At 41.5% G+C, this 27,663-nt stretch overlaps 1 protein-coding gene across 2 annotated transcripts in view; it reads right to left on the bottom strand.

The window, feature by feature from the left end:
- The window catches only part of LOC147690170 (cholesterol 24-hydroxylase-like), a 440,216-nt gene that overhangs the window by 86,917 nt on the left and 325,636 nt on the right, over nt 1-27,663 (bottom strand). Inside the window, exons 12-13 of one of the 2 annotated variants that reach the window (XR_015299935.1) lie at nt 25,156-27,152; nt 15,904-16,938 (exon numbers count right to left, since the gene is read on the bottom strand). Coding sequence is in view for 1 of the 2 variants with exons in the window: in XM_086937762.1 (XP_086793888.1) it covers nt 27,042-27,152 (111 nt within the window). In the remaining variant the exon portion in view is untranslated. Of the gene's footprint in view, nt 1-15,903; nt 16,939-25,155; nt 27,153-27,663 lie in introns of those variants that run through there. The other variant, XM_086937762.1, reaches the window with a different exon arrangement.

The following is a 27,663-nucleotide window of genomic DNA, read 5'->3' as shown; positions in this document are numbered from 1 at the left end:
CATTCATCTACCGCTCCCCTTCCTGCTCATGACCTAATAAGATTAGTCTTTGAGACATTTGGCCTTGGGTTGTAATACACATCCTTCTTTCACTGATCTGGTTTCCACGTTAGCCCATAAAAAAGAGCCTGCAAAACAGATTTCTTCTCCGAGTAGGTTTCCTAAAATTGCCAAAGTTCCTTTCGGACTAGGAACTTTTTTTTTCCAATTTGGTCTTTTTTTTTTGTTGAAAACCTTTATTGACAGTTAAACCAAATACAAGTATGGGCCTACAACCCCCGGGGCCGGCCGCTAAGCAGTTAGATTAACAGAGAGCAATTTTAATCACATGTAGCACCTCGGGGAGCAGAATCTCCATGTTAGCGTACTCTTGGCCACTACTGATCAGCACAATTAGAAAAACAGGATATAAAAGGTTTTCATTTTATAGTATAAGATGGAAGGATCAGGTGCCGAACAATTTCCCAGCAGCGAAAAATGGCAGGCAGAATAGTAAACGTGTCAACAGTAAACAGTAATCGATCAAAGCAATGGCGCTGAAACAGGAGGTTCAGGATGTGTAGGAGTATTACGGTCAATTCGCGCCTGCAGTCACCTGCCCTAAGACCCAGAGAACATCACGAAAATTGAGGCACAGATGAAAAAGCAGGGATTGATACCAAAGGAAACCCACTGCACTGACCCAGAAAAAGAAAAAGACAAAGAAAGATAAGAGAAGAGAAAAAAGGCCATAGAAACAAAATAAAAACGAAAAATCCCCTCCCCCAAACCCCCACCCTGCACCCCTGCAGATGACTACGGCCCCCCCCCAGCAGTGTGCCTGTCGCCCGAGAACCAAACCCGAAATATAGATGAAGAAGAGAAAAAAGAGAAAGAAAGAAAACCCCACCCAACGGGGAAGCGGAGGAGGGCGATAGTCTATGCGCTCCCGGTCTCTCCGCCCCGCCCTATCAAAGGGGCCCCCCTAAGCCAACACAAGTAAAGTTGTCCACCATACAAAAATACCCCGGGGGGAACCACAAACCCCCCGCCCCGGAATCCGTCTGTTAATGAAGCAGTCCCGTCACCAATAGATCCATCGTAAACGATTCAACCCACAATCTCAGCCTTGGCCCCGTCTAACAAAGTTACCGAGTCCCTCGTATAAGAAAAGCCCCATCCCCGGAAAGTCAAAGTTCACACAGAAACAGCCGGAGCTTGAGTCAGCAAATGGGAGAGAAATAGCAGATCCCAACGCACACGGCTTGCACCAACGATGTCCCTCCCCGTCCCCGAAGCCAAGCATCGTTCCATCCGCCATGTTGGGAGACCGATTGGGGAGGGGGTGCGACTCGTTCCGACACAGATCAAAGTGTGGGCCAACAGTGTCCAGGATGGGGGAAGCAGTGAAATGCTCCGATAACTGTAGGACCGATGTTTCCGAGAACGTGAAAGAGTCACCAATCTCAGCACACACAATGAATTCCATTTCTTCGGGGGCAGGCACAGTTTCCAGCACAGGGTCCAAACGCACCAGTAGGGCTTCCAACAGGGGGCAAGTCGGCCGCCGGGTCTCAAAGATCAAGTCAGGGCTTGTTCCCGGTCCTATGATCCCATCTGTTGCCGACAGCCAATGATTGACCTGGGCCCTCACCATTGCATTAAGCGCCGCAAGTTCCGCCATTACCATCCGCAAGGAAGGGCCACATTGAGTCCATTCCGCCAGGTTCCATACGGCCGCAGGCATAACAATCCCCACGGAGAGGCCCCCTCTCCGGGGCAGGATACGCCGGAGCAGAAACAGGCCGTGAGGGACGGGCCAACAACATGCAGCGACGCGCGGCGGGACCCCTACCCCAGGGCACCAGCGGTGCCAGTGCCGGGCCTCCGGGCCGGGGCCCCCCGCAACGCAGCACCGCGCACCACCCGTCACCTCACCTCAGGCACAGCACCAGGCAGCAGATGGTTGCAAAGTAGTTCAGAGAAATTTTCGAGAGTTCCAAGGACCGGACCCAACCACCTTCGGCAGTCCGTTGTTGTTCACTTTGGACCCGGGTAGACCAGCAATCAAGACCCCGGCTTCATGTCTGGGTTAGGCCTCATAACATTTTCGATGTTACTTCACACCAGAACATCAGAAAAATTCCATGATCACACCATCGGGATGCAGACTAGTTCACCCACATGAATCCGGGGCAGGAGATCAGGATATTCGACAGGATAAGCAAGCGTAGGACAGGGGTCAGCGGAGCCGGGAGACTATGCGGCCATCTTGGTTGGTGTCGTAGCTCCTCCAATTTGGTCTTTTTTTAATTGTCTTTATTGATTATTCAGTTTACCAGTTGTTCTTTATAATGTAATATATCAGTGGCAGTTGTATAGTGCCACATGGTGCAGGATGGCGGCAGCTTGAGCCCTGCACTTCTTCTCAAGGTCATATTCCTTAACACCCGTAGGGGCCAATTCGATCTGTAAATAGGTGAACGCCAAAGGTACACCAGGCCTAAACCATCTGGCAACAATTGAAGCTGTGTCGCTAAATAATATTTGATCAGTGATGGCCCCCCCACTCCTCCCTCCATCCCTCCATCCAAAGGAAGATCTAAGATGTCTAATGCCACCTTTCTTCTGTTTGTGGCAGGCCCCATATCCATTCTGTCAGCAACAATAAAAGTTGTTGAAAGAAATGAAGATTGCGTTGCAGTGGAATGTTTGCAAAAATTAGGGGAGTCTGGACAATAACACCATCTTAGCAAGAGCTACTGTGCAGAACAAATGGCTAGACAGCCCAACACTTTGCCTAACATTATACAACAATAACAGCACCACTCTTCCCTCCATCCGGGAGATGACCAGTGGTATTACAACAGAAAGGAGAAACAAAAGCCACGCATGCACCTGCAAAACCATAGAAGTACCTGTACCTACAACAGGTGTAGTGCAGCTGCCTATGTGTGTACTGCTGCCCCTTTACCGAGAGTTGAGGCAGTGCGTCGCTAGTCACACCTAACCACAGAATAGAAAGAGAGATTGAAATACTTGCCGGGTGGTCCTGTCCTTCCTCGTAGAGTCTCGAGCAGCGAGGGTACCTGCAGCCTCAACAGTGTCCACTTCCCCGGCAGCTGTCTCGACCATCCCGCGAGCATGCTCGTTTTATGAGTGGTGCTTTCGGTCCTATCTGTATGTTATATTAACATAGAACATGTTGTTGTGGGTGCATTGTGTGCTCTGGGTGATCTGTGCAGGCGTGTCTGCTGTGTTGTATGTGTGGTGTGTATGTTGTGTGCCTCTCTTGTATGTGTGGCTTGAATGTGTCTGTATGTGTGTTTTATATGTGTGTTTTCTGTCAGCATGTGTTCCCAATCCTGACGTGTCACGCAGTTTGGTGCTTATTTCCCATGTTAAAGAATAATAGATGTTTCAGCACCCAGGCTAATCTGCTGTATAGCTCGATACATATATGGTCCCAAAGGCGAGACCGATTGTATTGCAAATGCTTGTTGTTGAGTAGACTTGAATACAAATGCAAATTGCAAATGCAAATTGCAAATGCTTGTTGTTGAGTAGGCTTGAATACAAAAGGCCATGATTTGGGCGTGAAAGAATGCGACATGTGACTTTGGACCTTTCAAACTCTTTCTTATCTGCACTATTAACAAAGGAATGACTTGGAAGCTGGCCTTGTGATATGACCTCCGCATACTTTGTCTTGTGGTCAAGATCCTTAGGCTTGTGATTTATTTTTAAGACACTATAGAATCTTTCAAAAAGAATATAATGGACAGGGAGGGTCATGGTGTACTTTTAAATTGTTTTGAGGGAGGGATGTATTGAAAAAAAAGGCTAGAGGATGGTGGCGCTCTCGGGAAACTTCCTCAAAAAACACGGGCAAGTTGTTTGTGAAAAAACACATAAATGGAGCAAGAGCATAAAACAGTTCCCTTGTAGACTGTTTTTATTAATTCTACCTGTAGAAAGCCATTGTGCAGGCCAATAACTATGTTTTGCATTTACTATACAATGAATTGTAGCTACTTTGCAGGTTTGAGACCACACTTCCCACAAAGATGAACAGTAGAGAGTGTGCATGCATAACACAGGATGTCCTTCTTATACGTAGACTCCGGTCAGTATGCAGGTCAAGGTTTAAACCTTTTTATATGTGTGACCTGTGATCAGTTCACAGTCAAGCAATGTACACTTTCATAAATACGTCTTGTGGTCAGGGTACTGTTCTAGGACTGGATGTTTTGATAGATGTAATGTGTTGCAAATGTGCAGATTTGTTACTAGAAAAGCTCATACACGTGGCCTGTGATCAGTGCCAGTAAAGGAGTAAAACCTTTTTATTTGTGTGACGTATGCTCAATGTGTGGGTCTCAGATTGACATTTTCATATCTGTCACTTGTAGTCAGTCTGCAGGTCTCAGACTGGACCTATCATACATGTGACTTCAGGACCATGTGCAGTCCAAAGACTTGATCATTTCACATATGTGGCTTATAGTTTGCATGTAGGACAAACAATGGACGGTTTGATATACATGATTTATGGTCTGTTTGCAGGCCTAAGACTAGACCCTTCATATACAGTTAACTATGACTCTAATCCAGGGTAATGAAGCATGGCTTTAATTCAGGGCCATGCACCATGACTCTAATCCAAGACAATGAACCATGATACTAATCCAGGTTCTGACAATAAATTATGTTGGTGAATTGAGCTCAGACCTGCACACTTACCGTGACTACAAGTCACATTTATAAAGATGCCTAGTCCTAGTCCTGGACACTGACCACAGGTTTTATATACATATATATATTACCTACTGGCGGTCGCCAGTAGGTAGTTATAGTTAGGATTTTTTTCAATGCAAAATCTCAACATTCTATTGGGAATAACGTTGGCGCCGGTTGAGGAATCTGCCTGGAAATTTCCTCATATTTGCTTTGCGGCGCTCCAGTCCTTCCCTGAAAGTTTGGGGGGGATTCGTCAAGCGGGGGCCGAGATAAAAGGGGGGTCCCAAAACGTGTTTTCCCTTTGTTAATTTCCATAGGGCGGTCAACCTCACTTTTAGCCTGAACGGCAGAATGGATTTCCACCACACTTGGCAAAATTGTAGAGACTGGTAGCCCGATGTGCCTTTGCTATGTCTCAAGATATATGCTCCAGTGGTTTTTACGAAAATTAACTTTGAAAAAATATATATTGGCTACATTGGGCTATATATATGTTAGAGCCCAAATGTAGCCCAATGTAGCCCAAAGATGGCCACCAGAGGCAAAAAAAACAAATGTAGCCCAAATATCAGCCAGATGTAGCCCAACTATAGCCCAATGAAAGAACAACTAGAGCGCTAACAGTCTTACTTATGAAAAAGTATGGCACACCTGAAGTCATCTTGATTGGAATAAAGTGTTAACACTTAAAACATTTAATTTGCAAAGGAACAAAATGAGGGGGTTCATTTTGCCATAGAAATTATGATTAGTGCCGAAGAAAGAAAAATTAGGGCACATTTTGAGTGACTTCTCAAATCCTCTTATATTTCATTAAAAAAATTCTGATATGCAGTCTCCCAAGATGGCCACCAGAGACAAAAGAGCCCAAATGTAGCCCAAATATCAGCCAGATGTAGCCCAACTATAGCCCAATGACAGAATGTCCCAGAGTGTTCTAAAGAACAACTAGAACGCTAACAGTCTTACTTATGACAAAAGTATGGCACACCTGAAGTCATCTTGATTAGAATAAAGTGGGAACACATAATACATTTAATTTGAAAAGGAACAAAATGAGGGGTTTCATTTTGCCATATAAATGTTATATATATATATATATATATATATACATATATATATATATATATACATATATATATATATATATACATATATATATATATATATATATATATATATATATATATATATATATATATATATATATATATATATATATATATATATATATATATATATATATATATATATATATATATATTCACTGAAAAAACCATAGGTTTGACACCAGTTATAGTTAGCTTTAAATTTTACTGATATAAAACCATTGAAATTCCCACGTTATAGTTAGATGGACTCACTATAACTTGCGCGTGCAATGCACTGCTGATGACGTCACATATTACATCACTCATGACATGGTCAGTGACATCACTCATGACATCACTGATGACACCATCCAGTGAATGTGTGTCTTTCTGAAAAATAAATATATTTTATATATGTATATGTAAAAGTTGATGGAAGAATAAATGTTTAAATAAGTGTCTAAATGGATGGTTTTTAAAAAAAAATTGATTGGTTAACTGGCTTATTAAGTGTATGTTAGTGAATACATATATTAGTGAGTAATGTTTAAATATTTAAATATATGTATTAGTGTTTCACTTTGTTTATAAGTGGCTGCATGGGTTGGTGAGTAGCTACATGTGTAGGTATATGGGTTATTAGATGTTTTTTTAGTATCAGTATGAGTGTTTGTATGGTTTGGTGGGGGTATTACTTATCACATAGATGCATGAATGACTGACTCTCTCTTTGTATGTGTTTTGAAGACAGCATATGTGCAGGACTGTATGGGTGGATGAGTGTGTATATGTGTGTGTTACTGCGTGAATGACTGTCTCACTAGTGTCTTTATCAGTAACTACATATGTTTTAATCTAGTATATGTGAATATTGATGTATATAAGTGAGTATATGTGAGAGTAAGAGATTGTAAGAGTTCCTGTTTAAATAAGTATGTGTTTCTATAAGTGATTGTTTAAGAGAGTAAGTATGTGTAAGTTTCCTTAGAAGTAAGGTGGTAGTGTGTGTTTAGATGTATATGCAAATAAATGGATGTTCAATAGTTTACTTGCATGTGTGAGTATGTTTGAGAGTAACTTTTGGATGACTGTTGGTGTGTAACAGGATGTATAGGTGTATCACTACATATGATGAGTGAGTATATGTATGAGTGACTATATAGAACTGTTGGTGAATGAGTGGATGTGTATATAGATGGTGGAATTAATGTAATTGGTTGTTGTAACTTTTATGTGTATCTCCATTTTTTTGAAAATGTTAATTTCTATTTTTGAATATGTGTTTCATGGGTTACATTACACTGAAAGGAGGTCTGTCACTCTGTCTCAAGGATGATGTCATCAGTGATGTCATGAGTGATGTCACTGACCATGTCATGAGTGATGTAATATGTGACGTCATCAGCAGTGCATTGCACGCGCAAGTTATAGTGAGTCCATCTAACTATAACGTGGGAATTTCAATGGTTTTATATCAGTAAAATTTCCAGCTAACTATAACTGGTGTTAAACCTATGGTTTTTTCATTGAATTTCATAGGTTTTTAAAATGCTAATTCCTTTGTATATCGAGTTTCTAACCTTTTTTTTTTTTTTACAATTTGCTGTTTTTTTTAAAGTATTCATTTTTTTTATATAATTTTTTTCTTTTGCGCTCTGGGTGCGCGCTCCGGGAAGCTTTCAGCTAAGCTCTCCGGTAAGCTTTTCCGTGAGCTCATCTGAAAGCGCACCCAGAGCGCTACTGTCGTTCGTGAAAAAAAATATGAATGAAAAGTTAATAATAATGCAAAACATTTCGTACCATACAAATAAAATTAGTTTTTTTTAATAAGGAAAATGATTATGCATTTCTGTAAAAGTTTGATGACGTCACTTCGGCGCGCAACGTAAGTGCCCTCGGAAGCGCCTACGTTCGCGGCGCGTAAACGCACGCAAAAGCGCCTACGATCGCGCCACGTTTGCGCCCCGGAAGCGCCTACGATCGCGCTGCGTAAACGCACCGGAAGTGCTCCGGAGCGCGCAGCGTAAACGCGTCGGGTCATGTGACCCTAAAATAACACTTTTCATTGGTTGCTAACAGTTTTTTTTTACAATGAATGAAATCCCCACCCATTTCCTTCACTTCTTCTTTCACTTTTGTGACTGAAAGACCTGCCTTTTTGCTCTTGCATATTTCTTGGTTAATCATGGCTGCCAGACCATCCAGCAGTGAAGATGAGCCTGAATTCATCGATGAAGAGCCTCCTCAACCAAAGGTGAAAGAGCATTTCATTTGGAAATTTTTTAAGTTTCCAGCAGACCAGAAAAAGGTGAATGCACCAAAAGTGGAGTGCAGGATCTGCAAACAGGTCCTGTCACGGGGTAACCCCCAAAAAAAGTACTCTTTTGGCAACTTTACCATGATTCGACATGTGGAGAGGAGGCACCCCCAGAATTTTGCCCGGGAAAGTGTCAGGGCTCTGGCACAAGAGGTTCCCAGAGATGGGGCCTCTACATCAACCGGAGGAGCAACTTCTTCTGGGAGAGAGCAATCGCAGGAGCAGGTGCCAAACATACAACCTGCATTTAACCATGGGGTCGTCAAATGCAGATACTGCAATCAACTCCTCACCTATGGGGAGCAAAGTGTCCTGCTCATGGTTCGAGCATTGGAGAACCATCGCTGCCCTTCCCACCCCTAATTTTTTTGTTTTCTTTTTGCTCCTGTTGAGCAGTTTCCATTCCCTGTTTTTGTTCCTGTTCAGTTAAAAGAAGAAAACCAAAAGTTATTTTCAGAACTACCTCCAATTCTCATCAAAGAGCTATGTTCTTAAAAAAATGAAGAGTAAGTGAAATATAGTGCATTGATAATTGAAAGGAGAATGAGTAAGAAAGAACAGAAAGGTATGAGAGGTGAAAGGAAGTGAAGTAGGAGGAATGAAAGAAGGTGAGTGTTAGAAAAGAAAGTTATGACACAGTGAATAAACTGGAGGCCTCATTTCTGAAAAGTGACGCATCGCTACGTGAAAACAGCGATGCGTCACTTTTCTGGACGCACTCCTTATGACATTCCAGATATGTCATATTTAATATATGACTAATCAATTCGCAAGGAGTTACAGATATGTCAGTATTTCTGACGTATCTGTAAACACAAAAGTAACGCATTGCTGGAGTGCGTCACAAAAGTGACGCAACTCCAGTAATGTGTCCTTTCACATGGAAAAAGCACCATGTGAAAGGTTTGCTGTGAAGCAGGCGCAAGATTTTGACGCAACAGCATCCTAAAAGTGACGCACTGCGTCATTATTACCAAGCTTTTTGCAGGGGAACACCCCCTCTGCATGCATTATACCTGACGCTATTTTTAAAAAGTGACGCATCTAGGTACATGGGTCACTTTTTAAAACTCTGCGCCACATTATATCTGCATCAGGTATAATGTATGCAGAGGAGCAATCCCTCGCAAAAAGCTTGGTAATAACGACGTACTGAAATCTATGAGATTTCTCTTCGTCACTTTTAGGATGCTGTTGCGTCAAAATCTTGCGCCTGCCTCGTGTCACTTTCATGTTTACAGATATGTCAGAAATACTGACGTATCTGTAACTCCTTGCAACATGATTCGTCTTACATTAAATATGACACATCTGGAATGTCATAAGGAGTGCGCACAGAAAAGTGACGCATCGCACCAGCAGTGTAATAAAATGTGCCTCGTTGCACTATATTTAAAGGACGCAACAGCATCCTAAAAGTGACGCAGTGAAATCTCAAAGATTTCACTGCGTCGCTATTACAAAGCTTTTTGCGGGGGAACACCCCCTCTGCATGCATTATACCTCACGCAGATATAATGTGGCGCTTGATTTTAAAAAGTGACCCATCTACCTAGATACGTCACTTTTTAAATATAACGAAACGAGGCACATTTTTTTACACCACTGGTGCGATGCGTCACTTTTCTGTGCGCACTCCTTATGACATTCCAAGTAACGCATTGCTGGAGTGCGTCACAAAAGTGACGCAACTCCAGTAATGTGTCCTTTCACATGGAAAAAGCACCATGTGAAAGGTCTTGCGTCAGTCTAACACCTGCTGTAAAGCAGGCGCAAGATTTTGACACAACAGCATCCTAAAAGTGACGCAGTGAAATCTCAAAGATTTCACTGCGTCGCTATTACAAAGCTTTTTGCGGGAGAACACCCCCTCTGCATGCATTATACCTGACGCTATTTTTAAAAAGTGACGCATCTAGGTACATGGGTCACTTTTTAAAACTCTGCGCCACATTATATCTGCGTCAGGTATAATGTATGCAGAGGGGGCATTCCCCCGCAAAAAGCTTGGTAATAACGACGTACTGAAATCTATGAGATTTCTCTGCGTCACTTTTAGGATGCTGTTGCGTCAAAATCTTGCGCCTGCCTCGCGTCACTTTTATGTTTACAGATATGTCAGAAATACTGATGTATCTGTAACTCCTTGCAACATGATTCGTCATACATTAAATATGACACATCTTGAATGTCATAAGGAGTGCGCACAGAAAAGTGACGCATCGCACCAGCAGTGTAAAAAAATGTGCCTCGTTGCACTATATTTAAAAAGTGACGCATCTAGATAGATGCGTCACTTTTTAAATATTGCGTAACAATGCGCATTTTTTTACACCGCTGGTGCGTCACAAAAATTGACGCACAGGCGGCGCAAAACTGGCAGCGCAAGGCCTTCATAAATATGGTCCTGGATTTTCCCCGTGCTTTGCCGGTGCGCGTACCATGCGCTTCCCCCGCGCAAAACGAAAAAAAAAATAAAAAATGTAATGCCCCACAGGACCCTATTTTAGCCCCCACATCAAACCTAGGGGGTCAGAGGGGGTCTACTCTTCCCCCTTATGGTCATTTGCCCCTTTTTTTTTCAAACCCCTTGTGTCTCGATTTTACCGAGACACAAGATGGCGGCCGCTCCAGACTGTTTAGAATGTTTACAGACACCCAAGAGCCAATCAGCTTCCTGCGCGCAAGTCGCGTGTCGCGCCTGGAGCGCACTCCGGTGCGCGCACCGGAGAGCGCCTATAGATATATATATTTTTTTGAACCTAAATTACTCAAAATCCACTGCAGCACATATCTTGAGACATAGCAAAGGCACATCGGGCTACCAGTCCCTTCAATTTTGCCAAGTTTTCTGGAAATCCATTCAGCCGTTCGGGCTAAAAGTGAAATCGACCGCCCTATGGAAATTTACATGGGGAAAACGCATTTTGGGACCCCCCTTTTATCTCGGCCCCCGCTTGACATATCCCCCCCAAACTTTCAAGGAAGGACCGGAGCTCGACGAGGCCATTTTCAGGAAATTTTCAGGCAGATTCGTCAACCGGTGCCAAAGTTATTCCAAATAGAATTTGGAGATTTAACATTGAAAAAAATCCTAACTATAACTACCTACTGGCGACCGCCAGTAGGTAATATATATATATATATATATATATATATATATATATATATATATATATATATATTCACTAAAAAAAACACCAGTTATAGTGTCATATAGCTACTTCTTTTGTATATATTGTGTTAAGTTAGCATGAGTTTATTAAATATTTGCATGCCGTTTTTCATTCTTGCTTCACTTTTGCACACAACACATAATTGTTGTTTTAGCTTTCAACCCAGAGCTTCATGATTTACTAGAGAAATAATATGTTATTGCTCTGATATCAGTTTTGTTCTGCACTCTGTCTGCACACTGAGTGCTGAAGGCTACACGGATAACTTAGCCCAGCGCGCAAGTCGCGTGTCGCGCCTGGAGCGCACTCCGGTGCGCGCACCGGAGAGCGCCTATAGATATATATATTTTTTTGAACCTAAATTACTCAAAATCCACTGCAGCACATATCTTGAGACATAGCAAAGGCACATCGGGCTACCAGTCCCTTCAATTTTGCCAAGTTTGCTGGAAATCCATTCAGCCGTTCGGGCTAAAAGTGAAATCGACCGCCCTATGGAAATTTACATGGGGAAAACGCGTTTTGGGACCCCCCTTTTATCTCGGCCCCCGCTTGACATATCCCCCCCAAACTTTCAAGGAAGGACCGGAGCTCGACGAGGCCATTTCAGGAAATTTTCAGGCAGATTCGTCAACCGGTGCCAAAGTTATTCCAAATAGAATTTGGAGATTTAACATTGAAAAAAATCCTAACTATAACTACCTACTGGCGACCGCCAGTAGGTAATATATATATATATATATATATATATATATATATATATATATATATATATATATATATATATATGTATATATATATATATATATTCACTAAAAAAAACACCAGTTATAGTGTCATATAGCTACTTCTTTTCTATATATTGTGTTAAGTTAGCATGAGTTTATTAAATATTTGCACGCCGTTTTTCATTCTTGCTTCACTTTTGCACACAACACATAATTGTTGTTTTAGCTTTCAACCCAGAGCTTCATGATTTACTAGAGAAATAATATGTTATTGCTCTGATATCAGTTTTGTTCTGCACTCTGTCTGCACACTGAGTGCTGAAGGCTACACGGATAACTTAGCCCAGTGTTATTGTAAGGTCTGATCTTCGCACCCTTATAGACATAATACACATGCTGTTGCCAAAATCGGGCTCTAGGCGAGTTTTATATTGTGATGCTGAACGCACAAAAACACACTTGATATACTTCGCATGCAGAGAGCTGGTGGGAGGTGATGTGATCGTCCTGCCACTGAGATTTTAAGGTATGGGCCCGCCCTGATAAAACCCAAATGAGACCTTCATAGATATAATATACTATGCTAAATAGGGAGAGTGTGAATTAGACATTGTTAATTTCTGTTCATTTCAGCATATTAGTATGCTCTCACCATTCGCCTTTTATGGACTGATAACTATGCTGATAACTTTGTTGCTTATAATATGTTTGTTAGTATTATACAAGATACTGCGTTTGAAAACCTTGCATTAGTAAATAAATATTTCAAACGTGCATGTGTCCTCTTTTACTCCTCGTTCTGGTTTGTGATGATTATATAACGAAAGAGTGTTCATGTGTTCCACGATTCCTGAGGTACTCTAAGTTCATGTTCTGGTCTGTCTAAGCATTGGGAGTTTGTTATGACCAATGAGACACTGTAGCTATCTCGGTAAGGGGATTTTGGGTACTGAGGTGAGTTTTGGGCCATCCTAATTCACCGAGGTTCCAGGTCTCTATGCACAGTTCTGTAGGAGAACGGAATTCCTGCTACAATAGTTAGGAATTAGCATTTAAAAAACCTATTAAATTCACTGAAAAAACCATAGGTTTCACACCAGTTATAGTTAGGTGGAAATTTAACTCGCATAAAACCATTGAAATTCCCACGTTATAGTTAGTTGGACTCACTATAACTTGCGCGTGCAATGCACTGTTGATGACTTCACATATTACATCACTCATGACATGGTCAGTGACATCACTCATGACATCACTGATGACATCTCAAATGACATCACTGATGACATCATCCAGTGAATGTGTATCTTTCTGAAAAATAAATATTTTTTATATATGTATATCTAAAGGTTGATGGAAGAATAAATGGGTAAATACATGTCTAAATGGATGTTTTTTTGTGTAAAATTGATTGGTTAACTGACTTATTAAATGTATCTTAGTGAATACATATATTAGCGAGTAATGTTTGAATATTTAAATAACTGTATTTGTGTCTCACTTTGTGTATTAGTGGCTGCATGGGTTGTTGAGTAGCTACATGAGTGTGTATATGGGTTATTAGTTGTTTTTTTTAGTATCAGTATCAGTGTCTGTATGGTTCGGTGGGGGATATTACTTAGAGCACAGATGCATGAATGAGTGACTCACTATTTGTATGTATTTTGAAGACAGCATGTGTGCAAGACTGTATGGGTGGATGATTGTGTGTATGGGTGGGTTAGTGAGTTTGTGTTTTTATAATTGACTGTTTAAGAGAGTAAATATGTTTCCATTTCTGTAGAAGTATGTTTAGTGGTGTGTATATAGCAGTATAATCAAGTAAATGGTTTTTTGATAGTTTATTTGCATGTGTGAATTTGTGTGTGAGTAACTATATGGATGAGTATTAGTGTGTAACAGATTGGTGACGGTACAACGCATACCGTCACAACGCGTGCTGTTACAACGCGTCCCTTACAACGCAAGTCGTTACCATGAATTGCGTTGGGGGCGCGGATATCGAATAGTATAATTTACTATTCTAACACCAGTCCCCGTGGACACTAGGGAAGGTGTTGGAATGGTAAATTTACTATTTTTAATCTTCTAGCGCCCTCCAGCGCAAGTCGTGGTAACGACTTGCGTTGTTACAGACGCGTCGTAACAGCACCGCGTTGTAACATCCGCGTTGTAACGGATGTTTCCCGTGTGTAACAGGATGTATAGGTGTATGAGTACATATGATGAGTAAGTACATGTATGAGTGACTATATAGAACTGTTGGTGAATGAGTGAATATGTATGTAGATGTTGGAATTACCTAATAAGTTGTTGTAATTGGTATTGGTTTCTCCTTTTTTAAGAAAATTTTAGTTTCTATTTTTGAATGTGTGTGTCAAAGGTTATTTTATGCTGATAGGAGGTCTGCCACTTTGTCACAAGGATGTTGTCATCAGTGATGTCATTTGAGATGTCATCAGTGATGTCATGAGTGATGTCACTGACCTTGTTATGAGTGATGTAATATGTGACGTCATCAGCAGTGCATTGCACGTGCAAGTTATAGTGAGTCCAACTAACTATAACGTGGGAATTTCAATGGTTTTATGCGAGTAAAATTTCCACCAAACTATAACTGGTGTGAAACCTATGTTTTTTTCAGTGAATATATATATATATATATATATATATATATATATATATATATATATATATATATATATATATATATATATATATATATATATATATATATATATATATATATATATGTGTGTGTATATGTAAATGTAAATTGATACTTGTATAGCGCACTACTCACCCGTAAGGGTCTCAAGGCGCTTGTACGAATATCGCTGTGGAACCCATCCTGGCTTTCCCTGTGAGGCGTCCACTCCTGGGCACCCCCAAGGTGGAGGCCAGGCATCCTTAGCGTTGTGGGGGCCGTTGTGGAGATTAAGCAAGCTATTGCCCAGAGTTGCAGAGTGGGACTCCATGATTGGAATAGGCACAAGGCGAGAATTATCAGGTCTGTGGAATTTTGAGCCCAAGATCCGCCGAGGCGGGGAATTGAACCCTGGTCCCGGGCTAGACCTCTGCATCAGGGTCTGCCGCTCTAACCATTGAGCCACACTTCTCACTTATACCAATATACCTATATATGTAAAACCTGTGGTCAGTGTCCAGGACTAGCATATGCAGTTCGCCAGGTTCTGTTTCAGTGGAGTGCGCTCTCTCTCTCTGGAGCAGGAACTTTATAAACATTGCGCATAATCAATGTACTTTACTCTTACATTGACACTTGGGTAAGCCCACCAGGTCAGGCCTTATAGCAATGGTCCACACCGCATGGTCATGTTAAATTGTGTTAAGTGCTCTTGAATGGCACATTCCCACCATACCTATGGCCTCAGCGCCTATTGTGAATGCTGCCGTCTTTGCTGTTCTCTGTTGATTTGGAATTTAGTGGAGTTTTTTGTTCTCTTGAGGAGAGTAGTCTTACTGGATAGTGGTTGGCATGATGGACCCGATTAACGTATTGCCCAGTGATTGACTATGTTGGAGGAGGTGGTGGCTAAATCCTCCTACTGGGTCTGTGTTCACCACCATCCCTGTCTGGCTTTGCTATTCCTTGTTCCATGCAGTTGTTTCTGAATTTGTAAAGGCTGTTTCCCAACTGCTGTGCAACTTCTGCTACTCTTAGACTTGAGATTTTCATGAAAGTCTTATAGTCTGAATTCAGCAGCGTAATAGGACGGAATGTATGAAGCTCTGTGGTTATACTGAATAAGCAGCTACCTATGTTATGCCATCTGTTAATGTAATAACTGCACTTTCACAATTGCTTTATTAACCTTCCTGGTTTCTCAAATTTGCTTGAAAATGCACGATTTTTCTTCTTTTTTTTCAAAATTTTCTTGGGGGGGGGGGGTAATCCCTCCAGACCCCCCTTTTGGGGTTCGGGCTCGCTCGCTCCGCTCGCTCGCTATGGTGCTGTATGCAAATCGCTTTACGCCCCACCACTTTCTAATGTCACCCACCGCCCCTGCAGGGAAGGTGATCCTGCGAAGGATTTTTGAGTGGTTGGACGACAATTACATCTGGTTGGACTTCAAAGCAGGGTTCCGCTCCGGCACTGGGACTATCGAGCAGGCATTTAGATTAACTCTTCTCCACTGGAAGGTGGTGGTGCTGGGAGGGGGCAGTCTATATTTGGCCTTTATAGACTTAAAGACTGCCTTCGACCAGGTTCCAAGGGAGAAATTATGGAAGGTCTTGTTAGACTTAGGGTTGCCCTCGTACATTCTCTCCCTTCTGGTAAAACTTCACAATGGCAACTTTGCACAAGTGCGCTGGGGCACGAAGGGTCAAAAAACAGATAGGATCCCTGTGGGAAGGGGTGTCCGTCAGGGATGCGTCCTAGCGCCCACCCTGTTTTCGCTTTATGTAAACAGTGTGGTTGACCATCTGCTTAGAACTCCCTCGGACGCCCCCTCCTTGGCGGGTAAACTGATCCCTACACTGCTTTTTGCAGATGACACTCTTCTTATCTCAAAGTCCCCCATGGGTCTGCAGGGTCTCCTAAATAGTTTTCAGGAGTTTTGTCTATTGAGAGGGTTAGTAATTAACACCGATAAAACCAAGTTTCTGGTCATGAACCCCCCCAGGAATCTTGGCAGACTTCCGACCTTGAATTCAGAGCCATTAGAGAGAGATTCCGAATTTGACTACTTGGGTATCCGTCTCAATGACTCCCTTTCCTGGACTCCACACATCCACAAAATGCTACTGGGCCACAAAAGGGAAGGAGGCTCATTACTTAAGAAACAACGCTCCTCAACTAGTAAACCCCTTGCCCCAGTAGTGGAAATATATAAAGCGAGAGGGGTCCGTGCCGCTCTATATGGGGCGGAGCTGTGGGGCACCTGCAACCTGGATCCACTAGCCATATCAGAGAACAAGTTCTTGAAAGACCTGATGGCTCTGCCATGGAGCACTCCAACTGTGCCAGTGCTACTGGATTTAGGTTGCAGACATATCAGGGATCCGGTAAGCTTTTCCGTGAGCTCATCTGAAAGCACACCCAGAGCGCTACTGTCGTTCGTGAAAAAAAATATGAATGAAAAGTTAATAATAATGCAAAACATTTCGTACCATACAAATAAAATTAGTTTTTTTTAATAAGGAAAATGATTATGCATTTCTGTAAAAGTTTGATGACGTCACTTCGGCGCGCAACGTAAGTGCCCTCGGAAGCGCCTACGTTCGCGGCGCGTAAACGCACGCAAAAGCGCCTACGATCGCGCCACGTTTGCGCCCCGGAAGCGCCTACGATCGCGCTGCGTAAACGCACCGGAAGTGCTCCGGAGCGCGCAGCGTAAACGCGTCGGGTCATGTGACCCTAAAATAACACTTTTCATTGGTTGCTAACAGTTTTTTTTTACAATGAATGAAATCCCCACCCATTTCCTTCACTTCTTCTTTCACTTTTGTGACTGAAAGACCTGCCTTTTTGCTCTTGCATATTTCTTGGTTAATCATGGCTGCCAGACCATCCAGCAGTGAAGATGAGCCTGAATTCATCGATGAAGAGCCTCCTCAACCAAAGGTGAAAGAGCATTTCATTTGGAAATTTTTTAAGTTTCCAGCAGACCAGAAAAAGGTGAATGCACCAAAAGTGGAGTGCAGGATCTGCAAACAGGTCCTGTCACGGGGTAACCCCCAAAAAAAGTACTCTTTTGGCAACTTTACCATGATTCGACATGTGGAGAGGAGGCACCCCCAGAATTTTGCCCGGGAAAGTGTCAGGGCTCTGGCACAAGAGGTTCCCAGAGATGGGGCCTCTACATCAACCGGAGGAGCAACTTCTTCTGGGAGAGAGCAATCGCAGGAGCAGGTGCCAAACATACAACCTGCATTTAACCATGGGGTCGTCAAATGCAGATACTGCAATCAACTCCTCACCTATGGGGAGCAAAGTGTCCTGCTCATGGTTCGAGCATTGGAGAACCATCGCTGCCCTTCCCACCCCTAATTTTTTTGTTTTCTTTTTGCTCCTGTTGAGCAGTTTCCATTCCCTGTTTTTGTTCCTGTTCAGTTAAAAGAAGAAAACCAAAAGTTATTTTCAGAACTACCTCCAATTCTCATCAAAGAGCTATGTTCTTAAAAAAATGAAGAGTAAGTGAAATATAGTGCATTGATAATTGAAAGGAGAATGAGTAAGAAAGAACAGAAAGGTATGAGAGGTGAAAGGAAGTGAAGTAGGAGGAATGAAAGAAGGTGAGTGTTAGAAAAGAAAGTTATGACACAGTGAATAAACTGGAGGCCTCATTTCTGAAAAGTGACGCATCGCTACGTGAAAACAGCGATGCGTCACTTTTCTGGACGCACTCCTTATGACATTCCAGATATGTCATATTTAATATATGACTAATCAATTCGCAAGGAGTTACAGATATGTCAGTATTTCTGACGTATCTGTAAACACAAAAGTAACGCATTGCTGGAGTGCGTCACAAAAGTGACGCAACTCCAGTAATGTGTCCTTTCACATGGAAAAAGCACCATGTGAAAGGTTTGCTGTGAAGCAGGCGCAAGATTTTGACGCAACAGCATCCTAAAAGTGACGCACTGCGTCATTATTACCAAGCTTTTTGCAGGGGAACACCCCCTCTGCATGCATTATACCTGACGCTATTTTTAAAAAGTGACGCATCTAGGTACATGGGTCACTTTTTAAAACTCTGCGCCACATTATATCTGCATCAGGTATAATGTATGCAGAGGAGCAATCCCTCGCAAAAAGCTTGGTAATAACGACGTACTGAAATCTATGAGATTTCTCTTCGTCACTTTTAGGATGCTGTTGCGTCAAAATCTTGCGCCTGCCTCGCGTCACTTTCATGTTTACAGATATGTCAGAAATACTGACGTATCTGTAACTCCTTGCAACATGATTCGTCTTACATTAAATATGACACATCTGGAATGTCATAAGGAGTGCGCACAGAAAAGTGACGCATCGCACCAGCAGTGTAATAAAATGTGCCTCGTTGCACTATATTTAAAGGACGCAACAGCATCCTAAAAGTGACGCAGTGAAATCTCAAAGATTTCACTGCGTCGCTATTACAAAGCTTTTTGCGGGGGAACACCCCCTCTGCATGCATTATACCTCACGCAGATATAATGTGGCGCTTGATTTTAAAAAGTGACCCATCTACCTAGATACGTCACTTTTTAAATATAACGAAACGAGGCACATTTTTTTACACCACTGGTGCGATGCGTCACTTTTCTGTGCGCACTCCTTATGACATTCCAAGTAACGCATTGCTGGAGTGCGTCACAAAAGTGACGCAACTCCAGTAATGTGTCCTTTCACATGGAAAAAGCACCATGTGAAAGGTCTTGCGTCAGTCTAACACCTGCTGTAAAGCAGGCGCAAGATTTTGACACAACAGCATCCTAAAAGTGACGCAGTGAAATCTCAAAGATTTCACTGCGTCGCTATTACAAAGCTTTTTGCGGGAGAACACCCCCTCTGCATGCATTATACCTGACGCTATTTTTAAAAAGTGACGCATCTAGGTACATGGGTCACTTTTTAAAACTCTGCGCCACATTATATCTGCGTCAGGTATAATGTATGCAGAGGGGGCATTCCCCCGCAAAAAGCTTGGTAATAACGACGTACTGAAATCTATGAGATTTCTCTGCGTCACTTTTAGGATGCTGTTGCGTCAAAATCTTGCGCCTGCCTCGCGTCACTTTTATGTTTACAGATATGTCAGAAATACTGATGTATCTGTAACTCCTTGCAACATGATTCGTCATACATTAAATATGACACATCTTGAATGTCATAAGGAGTGCGCACAGAAAAGTGACGCATCGCACCAGCAGTGTAAAAAAATGTGCCTCGTTGCACTATATTTAAAAAGTGACGCATCTAGATAGATGCGTCACTTTTTAAATATTGCGTAACAATGCGCATTTTTTTACACCGCTGGTGCGTCACAAAAATTGACGCACAGGCGGCGCAAAACTGGCAGCGCAAGGCCTTCATAAATATGGTCCTGGATTTTCCCCGTGCTTTGCCGGTGCGCGTACCATGCGCTTCCCCCGCGCAAAACGAAAAAAAAAATAAAAAATGTAATGCCCCACAGGACCCTATTTTAGCCCCCACATCAAACCTAGGGGGTCAGAGGGGGTCTACTCTTCCCCCTTATGGTCATTTGCCCCTTTTTTTTTCAAACCCCTTGTGTCTCGATTTTACCGAGACACAAGATGGCGGCCGCTCCAGACTGTTTAGAATGTTTACAGACACCCAAGAGCCAATCAGCTTCCTGCGCGCAAGTCGCGTGTCGCGCCTGGAGCGCACTCCGGTGCGCGCACCGGAGAGCGCCTATAGATATATATATTTTTTTGAACCTAAATTACTCAAAATCCACTGCAGCACATATCTTGAGACATAGCAAAGGCACATCGGGCTACCAGTCCCTTCAATTTTGCCAAGTTTGCTGGAAATCCATTCAGCCGTTCGGGCTAAAAGTGAAATCGACCGCCCTATGGAAATTTACATGGGGAAAACGCATTTTGGGACCCCCCTTTTATCTCGGCCCCCGCTTGACATATCCCCCCCAAACTTTCAAGGAAGGACCGGAGCTCGACGAGGCCATTTTCAGGAAATTTTCAGGCAGATTCGTCAACCGGTGCCAAAGTTATTCCAAATAGAATTTGGAGATTTAACATTGAAAAAAATCCTAACTATAACTACCTACTGGCGACCGCCAGTAGGTAATATATATATATATATATATATATATATATATATATATATATATATATATATATATATATATATATATATATATATATATATATATATTCACTAAAAAAAACACCAGTTATAGTGTCATATAGCTACTTCTTTTGTATATATTGTGTTAAGTTAGCATGAGTTTATTAAATATTTGCATGCCGTTTTTCATTCTTGCTTCACTTTTGCACACAACACATAATTGTTGTTTTAGCTTTCAACCCAGAGCTTCATGATTTACTAGAGAAATAATATGTTATTGCTCTGATATCAGTTTTGTTCTGCACTCTGTCTGCACACTGAGTGCTGAAGGCTACACGGATAACTTAGCCCAGCGCGCAAGTCGCGTGTCGCGCCTGGAGCGCACTCCGGTGCGCGCACCGGAGAGCGCCTATAGATATATATATTTTTTTGAACCTAAATTACTCAAAATCCACTGCAGCACATATCTTGAGACATAGCAAAGGCACATCGGGCTACCAGTCCCTTCAATTTTGCCAAGTTTGCTGGAAATCCATTCAGCCGTTCGGGCTAAAAGTGAAATCGACCGCCCTATGGAAATTTACATGGGGAAAACGCGTTTTGGGACCCCCCTTTTATCTCGGCCCCCGCTTGACATATCCCCCCCAAACTTTCAAGGAAGGACCGGAGCTCGACGAGGCCATTTCAGGAAATTTTCAGGCAGATTCGTCAACCGGTGCCAAAGTTATTCCAAATAGAATTTGGAGATTTAACATTGAAAAAAATCCTAACTATAACTACCTACTGGCGACCGCCAGTAGGTAATATATATATATATATATATATATATATATATATATATATATATATATATATATATATATATATATATATATATATGTATATATATATATATATATTCACTAAAAAAAACACCAGTTATAGTGTCATATAGCTACTTCTTTTCTATATATTGTGTTAAGTTAGCATGAGTTTATTAAATATTTGCACGCCGTTTTTCATTCTTGCTTCACTTTTGCACACAACACATAATTGTTGTTTTAGCTTTCAACCCAGAGCTTCATGATTTACTAGAGAAATAATATGTTATTGCTCTGATATCAGTTTTGTTCTGCACTCTGTCTGCACACTGAGTGCTGAAGGCTACACGGATAACTTAGCCCAGTGTTATTGTAAGGTCTGATCTTCGCACCCTTATAGACATAATACACATGCTGTTGCCAAAATCGGGCTCTAGGCGAGTTTTATATTGTGATGCTGAACGCACAAAAACACACTTGATATACTTCGCATGCAGAGAGCTGGTGGGAGGTGATGTGATCGTCCTGCCACTGAGATTTTAAGGTATGGGCCCGCCCTGATAAAACCCAAATGAGACCTTCATAGATATAATATACTATGCTAAATAGGGAGAGTGTGAATTAGACATTGTTAATTTCTGTTCATTTCAGCATATTAGTATGCTCTCACCATTCGCCTTTTATGGACTGATAACTATGCTGATAACTTTGTTGCTTATAATATGTTTGTTAGTATTATACAAGATACTGCGTTTGAAAACCTTGCATTAGTAAATAAATATTTCAAACGTGCATGTGTCCTCTTTTACTCCTCGTTCTGGTTTGTGATGATTATATAACGAAAGAGTGTTCATGTGTTCCACGATTCCTGAGGTACTCTAAGTTCATGTTCTGGTCTGTCTAAGCATTGGGAGTTTGTTATGACCAATGAGACACTGTAGCTATCTCGGTAAGGGGATTTTGGGTACTGAGGTGAGTTTTGGGCCATCCTAATTCACCGAGGTTCCAGGTCTCTATGCACAGTTCTGTAGGAGAACGGAATTCCTGCTACAATAGTTAGGAATTAGCATTTAAAAAACCTATTAAATTCACTGAAAAAACCATAGGTTTCACACCAGTTATAGTTAGGTGGAAATTTAACTCGCATAAAACCATTGAAATTCCCACGTTATAGTTAGTTGGACTCACTATAACTTGCGCGTGCAATGCACTGTTGATGACTTCACATATTACATCACTCATGACATGGTCAGTGACATCACTCATGACATCACTGATGACATCTCAAATGACATCACTGATGACATCATCCAGTGAATGTGTATCTTTCTGAAAAATAAATATTTTTTATATATGTATATCTAAAGGTTGATGGAAGAATAAATGGGTAAATACATGTCTAAATGGATGTTTTTTTGTGTAAAATTGATTGGTTAACTGACTTATTAAATGTATCTTAGTGAATACATATATTAGCGAGTAATGTTTGAATATTTAAATAACTGTATTTGTGTCTCACTTTGTGTATTAGTGGCTGCATGGGTTGTTGAGTAGCTACATGAGTGTGTATATGGGTTATTAGTTGTTTTTTTTAGTATCAGTATCAGTGTCTGTATGGTTCGGTGGGGGATATTACTTAGAGCACAGATGCATGAATGAGTGACTCACTATTTGTATGTATTTTGAAGACAGCATGTGTGCAAGACTGTATGGGTGGATGATTGTGTGTATGGGTGGGTTAGTGAGTTTGTGTTTTTATAATTGACTGTTTAAGAGAGTAAATATGTTTCCATTTCTGTAGAAGTATGTTTAGTGGTGTGTATATAGCAGTATAATCAAGTAAATGGTTTTTTGATAGTTTATTTGCATGTGTGAATTTGTGTGTGAGTAACTATATGGATGAGTATTAGTGTGTAACAGATTGGTGACGGTACAACGCATACCGTCACAACGCGTGCTGTTACAACGCGTCCCTTACAACGCAAGTCGTTACCATGAATTGCGTTGGGGGCGCGGATATCGAATAGTATAATTTACTATTCTAACACCAGTCCCCGTGGACACTAGGGAAGGTGTTGGAATGGTAAATTTACTATTTTTAATCTTCTAGCGCCCTCCAGCGCAAGTCGTGGTAACGACTTGCGTTGTTACAGACGCGTCGTAACAGCACCGCGTTGTAACATCCGCGTTGTAACGGATGTTTCCCGTGTGTAACAGGATGTATAGGTGTATGAGTACATATGATGAGTAAGTACATGTATGAGTGACTATATAGAACTGTTGGTGAATGAGTGAATATGTATGTAGATGTTGGAATTACCTAATAAGTTGTTGTAATTGGTATTGGTTTCTCCTTTTTTAAGAAAATTTTAGTTTCTATTTTTGAATGTGTGTGTCAAAGGTTATTTTATGCTGATAGGAGGTCTGCCACTTTGTCACAAGGATGTTGTCATCAGTGATGTCATTTGAGATGTCATCAGTGATGTCATGAGTGATGTCACTGACCTTGTTATGAGTGATGTAATATGTGACGTCATCAGCAGTGCATTGCACGTGCAAGTTATAGTGAGTCCAACTAACTATAACGTGGGAATTTCAATGGTTTTATGCGAGTAAAATTTCCACCAAACTATAACTGGTGTGAAACCTATGTTTTTTTCAGTGAATATATATATATATATATATATATATATATATATATACGACAATTACATCTGGTTGGACTTCAAAGCAGGGTTCCGCTCCGGCACTGGGACTATCGAGCAGGCATTTAGATTAACTCTTCTCCACTGGAAGGTGGTGGTGCTGGGAGGGGGCAGTCTATATTTGGCCTTTATAGACTTAAAGACTGCCTTTGACCAGGTTCCAAGGGAGAAATTATGGAAGGTCTTGTTAGACTTAGGGTTGCCCTCGTACATTCTCTCCCTTCTGGTAAAACTTCACAATGGCAACTTTGCACAAGTGCGCTGGGGCACGAAGGGTCAAAAAACAGATAGGATCCCTGTGGGAAGGGGTGTCCGTCAGGGATGCGTCCTAGCGCCCACCCTGTTTTCGCTTTATGTAAACAGTGTGGTTGACCATCTGCTTAGAACTCCCTCGGACGCCCCCTCCTTGGCGGGTAAACTGATCCCTACACTGCTTTTTGCAGATGACACTCTTCTTATCTCAAAGTCCCCCATGGGTCTGCAGGGTCTCCTAAATAGTTTTCAGGAGTTTTGTCTATTGAGAGGGTTAGTAATTAACACCGATAAAACCAAGTTTCTGGTCATGAACCCCCCCAGGAATCTTGGCAGACTTCCGACCTTGAATTCAGAGCCATTAGAGAGAGATTCCGAATTTGACTACTTGGGTATCCGTCTCAATGACTCCCTTTCCTGGACTCCACACATCCACAAAATGCTACTGGGCCACAAAAGGGAAGGAGGCTCATTACTTAAGAAACAACGCTCCTCAACTAGTAAACCCCTTGCCCCAGTAGTGGAAATATATAAAGCGAGAGGGGTCCGTGCCGCTCTATATGGGGCGGAGCTGTGGGGCACCTGCAACCTGGATCCACTAGCCATATCAGAGAACAAGTTCTTGAAAGACCTGATGGCTCTGCCATGGAGCACTCCAACTGTGCCAGTGCTACTGGATTTAGGTTGCAGACATATCAGGGATCAAGCACAACTTCGCCCTTTGCTTCTTTGGGCAAGGTTATGGCGGGTGCCCGAATTGGTTTCTTATGCGGAAGCACTATCTGAAGTTATGGACATGGCAGGGTGGTCTAGGATCAAATGGTGGAGGGATGTTAAAAGATTACTAATGGAGATAGGGTTACCTGATGCTTGGTCTACAAAAACTGCCCCACCAAAAGCTACTATTAAAAAGTTGTATTGGAATTGGGTCTCTGCTAAACTACATCTAGACTCACGCCATTGCAATGCAACTGTAGCCTTTGTGAGAACTAAGGATGTGGTGGCATACGAACCCTATCTAGACATCATCTCCATCCCGTTTGACCGCACCCTGTATTTTAAGTTCCGTGTGGGGATTCTACCAGTAGGGTAGGTAGTCGCCCGCTGGAAGCGGCCACATCAACTTTCACCATTTTGTGCATTTTGTTCCTCTCGAGTTGAATCTGTAGCCCACATTTTCTTTGAATGCCCGGACTATCGTGCCCCGAGGATTCGTTGGCTAAAACCACTTTGCAGACTCTTAGGCATTCGTCAGTGTATAGTGGTAATGCGTATCTTAATGACTGACACTTCACCTGTGATTGTATGTGCTGTGTCAAAATTTTTGAAATGGGCTTTCTTTGATTCGCAACAGAAGGCTTTCTATAAACATTTAATCCTTGTTTTAACCTTCTCAATCAACCCTTTTTCCCTGTTTTTATCAATTGTGTGTAAATAGATTGTATATGATACTTATTGTAAATTGTATTTTTATATTGCTTTTATGGTATTTTTATACCGAAATAAAGCCTATCAATCAATCAATTTAACCAAAAGAAGCATCACAATATGCTGAGGCAAAGGCCCTAGACCAAAACGCGATCTTTGGATTATAAACCTATTATACTGCAATGATGCTGAAGGTATGTGTAGTAATCTTCTTCTTATGTAATGAATCTCCCTGGCTCTGATGCTCTTGCTGTGTGATGTCATTTAGAATGTTAAGGAGGTTTGTGCTTGAAGTTAGAGCAGTTAGAGAAGATGGGCTGAGCAGCCAGGAGGCCGCTCCTGGTGGGGCTTATATTAGGAACTTACATTAAGACTTATATTGGAACTTACTAAGCTGTAATTTAAGGAATAAACTACAAGTGCAAGAGCTGTCTACTGGACTTCTTTACTTCTACAGTAACTATGCCAGATTACTTCTGCAGAAGTCCCCATTGAGACACTATGTATATTTAAAAGGATGTGAACTGACAGCTCACTTAAGGCGCAGACTAACTCATGAGACCAGTTGCATCCACACAAACATGCAGATAAGAACACTATTCTACCTATGCATTAAAAATATTAGATAACCTCACAAAGAAGAATAAAATATATTAGAAAAGGCCTGGAAATGCATGTGAAATATGGAAAAGTCAGTCCTTGGGGTTAACTTTGAAGACCAATGGAATGGAGGTTAGGAAAAAGTAGAAACCAGATGTGACTTGTAAAACACTTATCCCTGACTTCTCTTTATATATTTTCGATTGGTTGTTCTCTTCATTAGTAGCTAGACACCCAACATTTATGGATACAATATGTTAAAATGGAAAAAGGATAAATTAAGGTTTTAACATTTTGTTGGCCTACACCTTTTTCATTGTGCATCTTTATCCATTAATGACTAGCATAGAACTAACCATACCCATCCATTGTTCTCTCAAAATTCATTTGTCTGTTTTTTTACTAATAGGTTGTTCTTTTTTGTTTGTTATAGAACTTACGATTAGGACAGCATTCGCTGGAATTTTAACACCCTCAATGATTGTATCATTCTCCAGCTGACGTGAAGTACCAGGTGCTGTAGGATATATTCGAAGGGTTTCCTTTAAGACCTGCGAAAAGAAAAGGCAGAAACAATGCAAATTCTGAATTATAGTTGTTTAGATCTACACTATTCTCTGTAGAGTTGGGACAGAAATGTTGATATTGTCATTCCAGTGCTTTACTTTTCTGTCATGTAGTTTTTAATCATGTGGGGGCACACCTTGCAATCTCTAATGATGGGATTGCTAGTATAGCATGGTGTTGCAGTCAATATTCTCAGAGCTGCACTGATGGTTTTGCCTCCATGGACATAATCTCCATTCAGTGATTTCTTTGTGTCCTTAAGTCACTTCTTTAAGAAACCATTGCTTGTTACACAGTCAAAAGTATCCAAGATAACCCTATGAAATCAATACCAGACATTCTGCATTAACACTTACTTTGTAAATTAGTTCTATTCATTTTAATCATTGTAAATGTCTTTCATGTGAAAACCCTGAAAATGTGACATGGATCCATCTCTTCTAGACTGGTTACTTGATAGTCGCTAGTCTATGATGTTACACATTCCAGCAATAC

Source organism: Lissotriton vulgaris, chromosome 9 (genome assembly GCF_964263255.1).
Source record: "Lissotriton vulgaris chromosome 9, aLisVul1.2, whole genome shotgun sequence".
Lineage (NCBI taxonomy): Eukaryota > Metazoa > Chordata > Amphibia > Caudata > Salamandridae > Lissotriton > Lissotriton vulgaris.
This window is presented reverse-complemented; position numbering and strand designations above follow the sequence as displayed.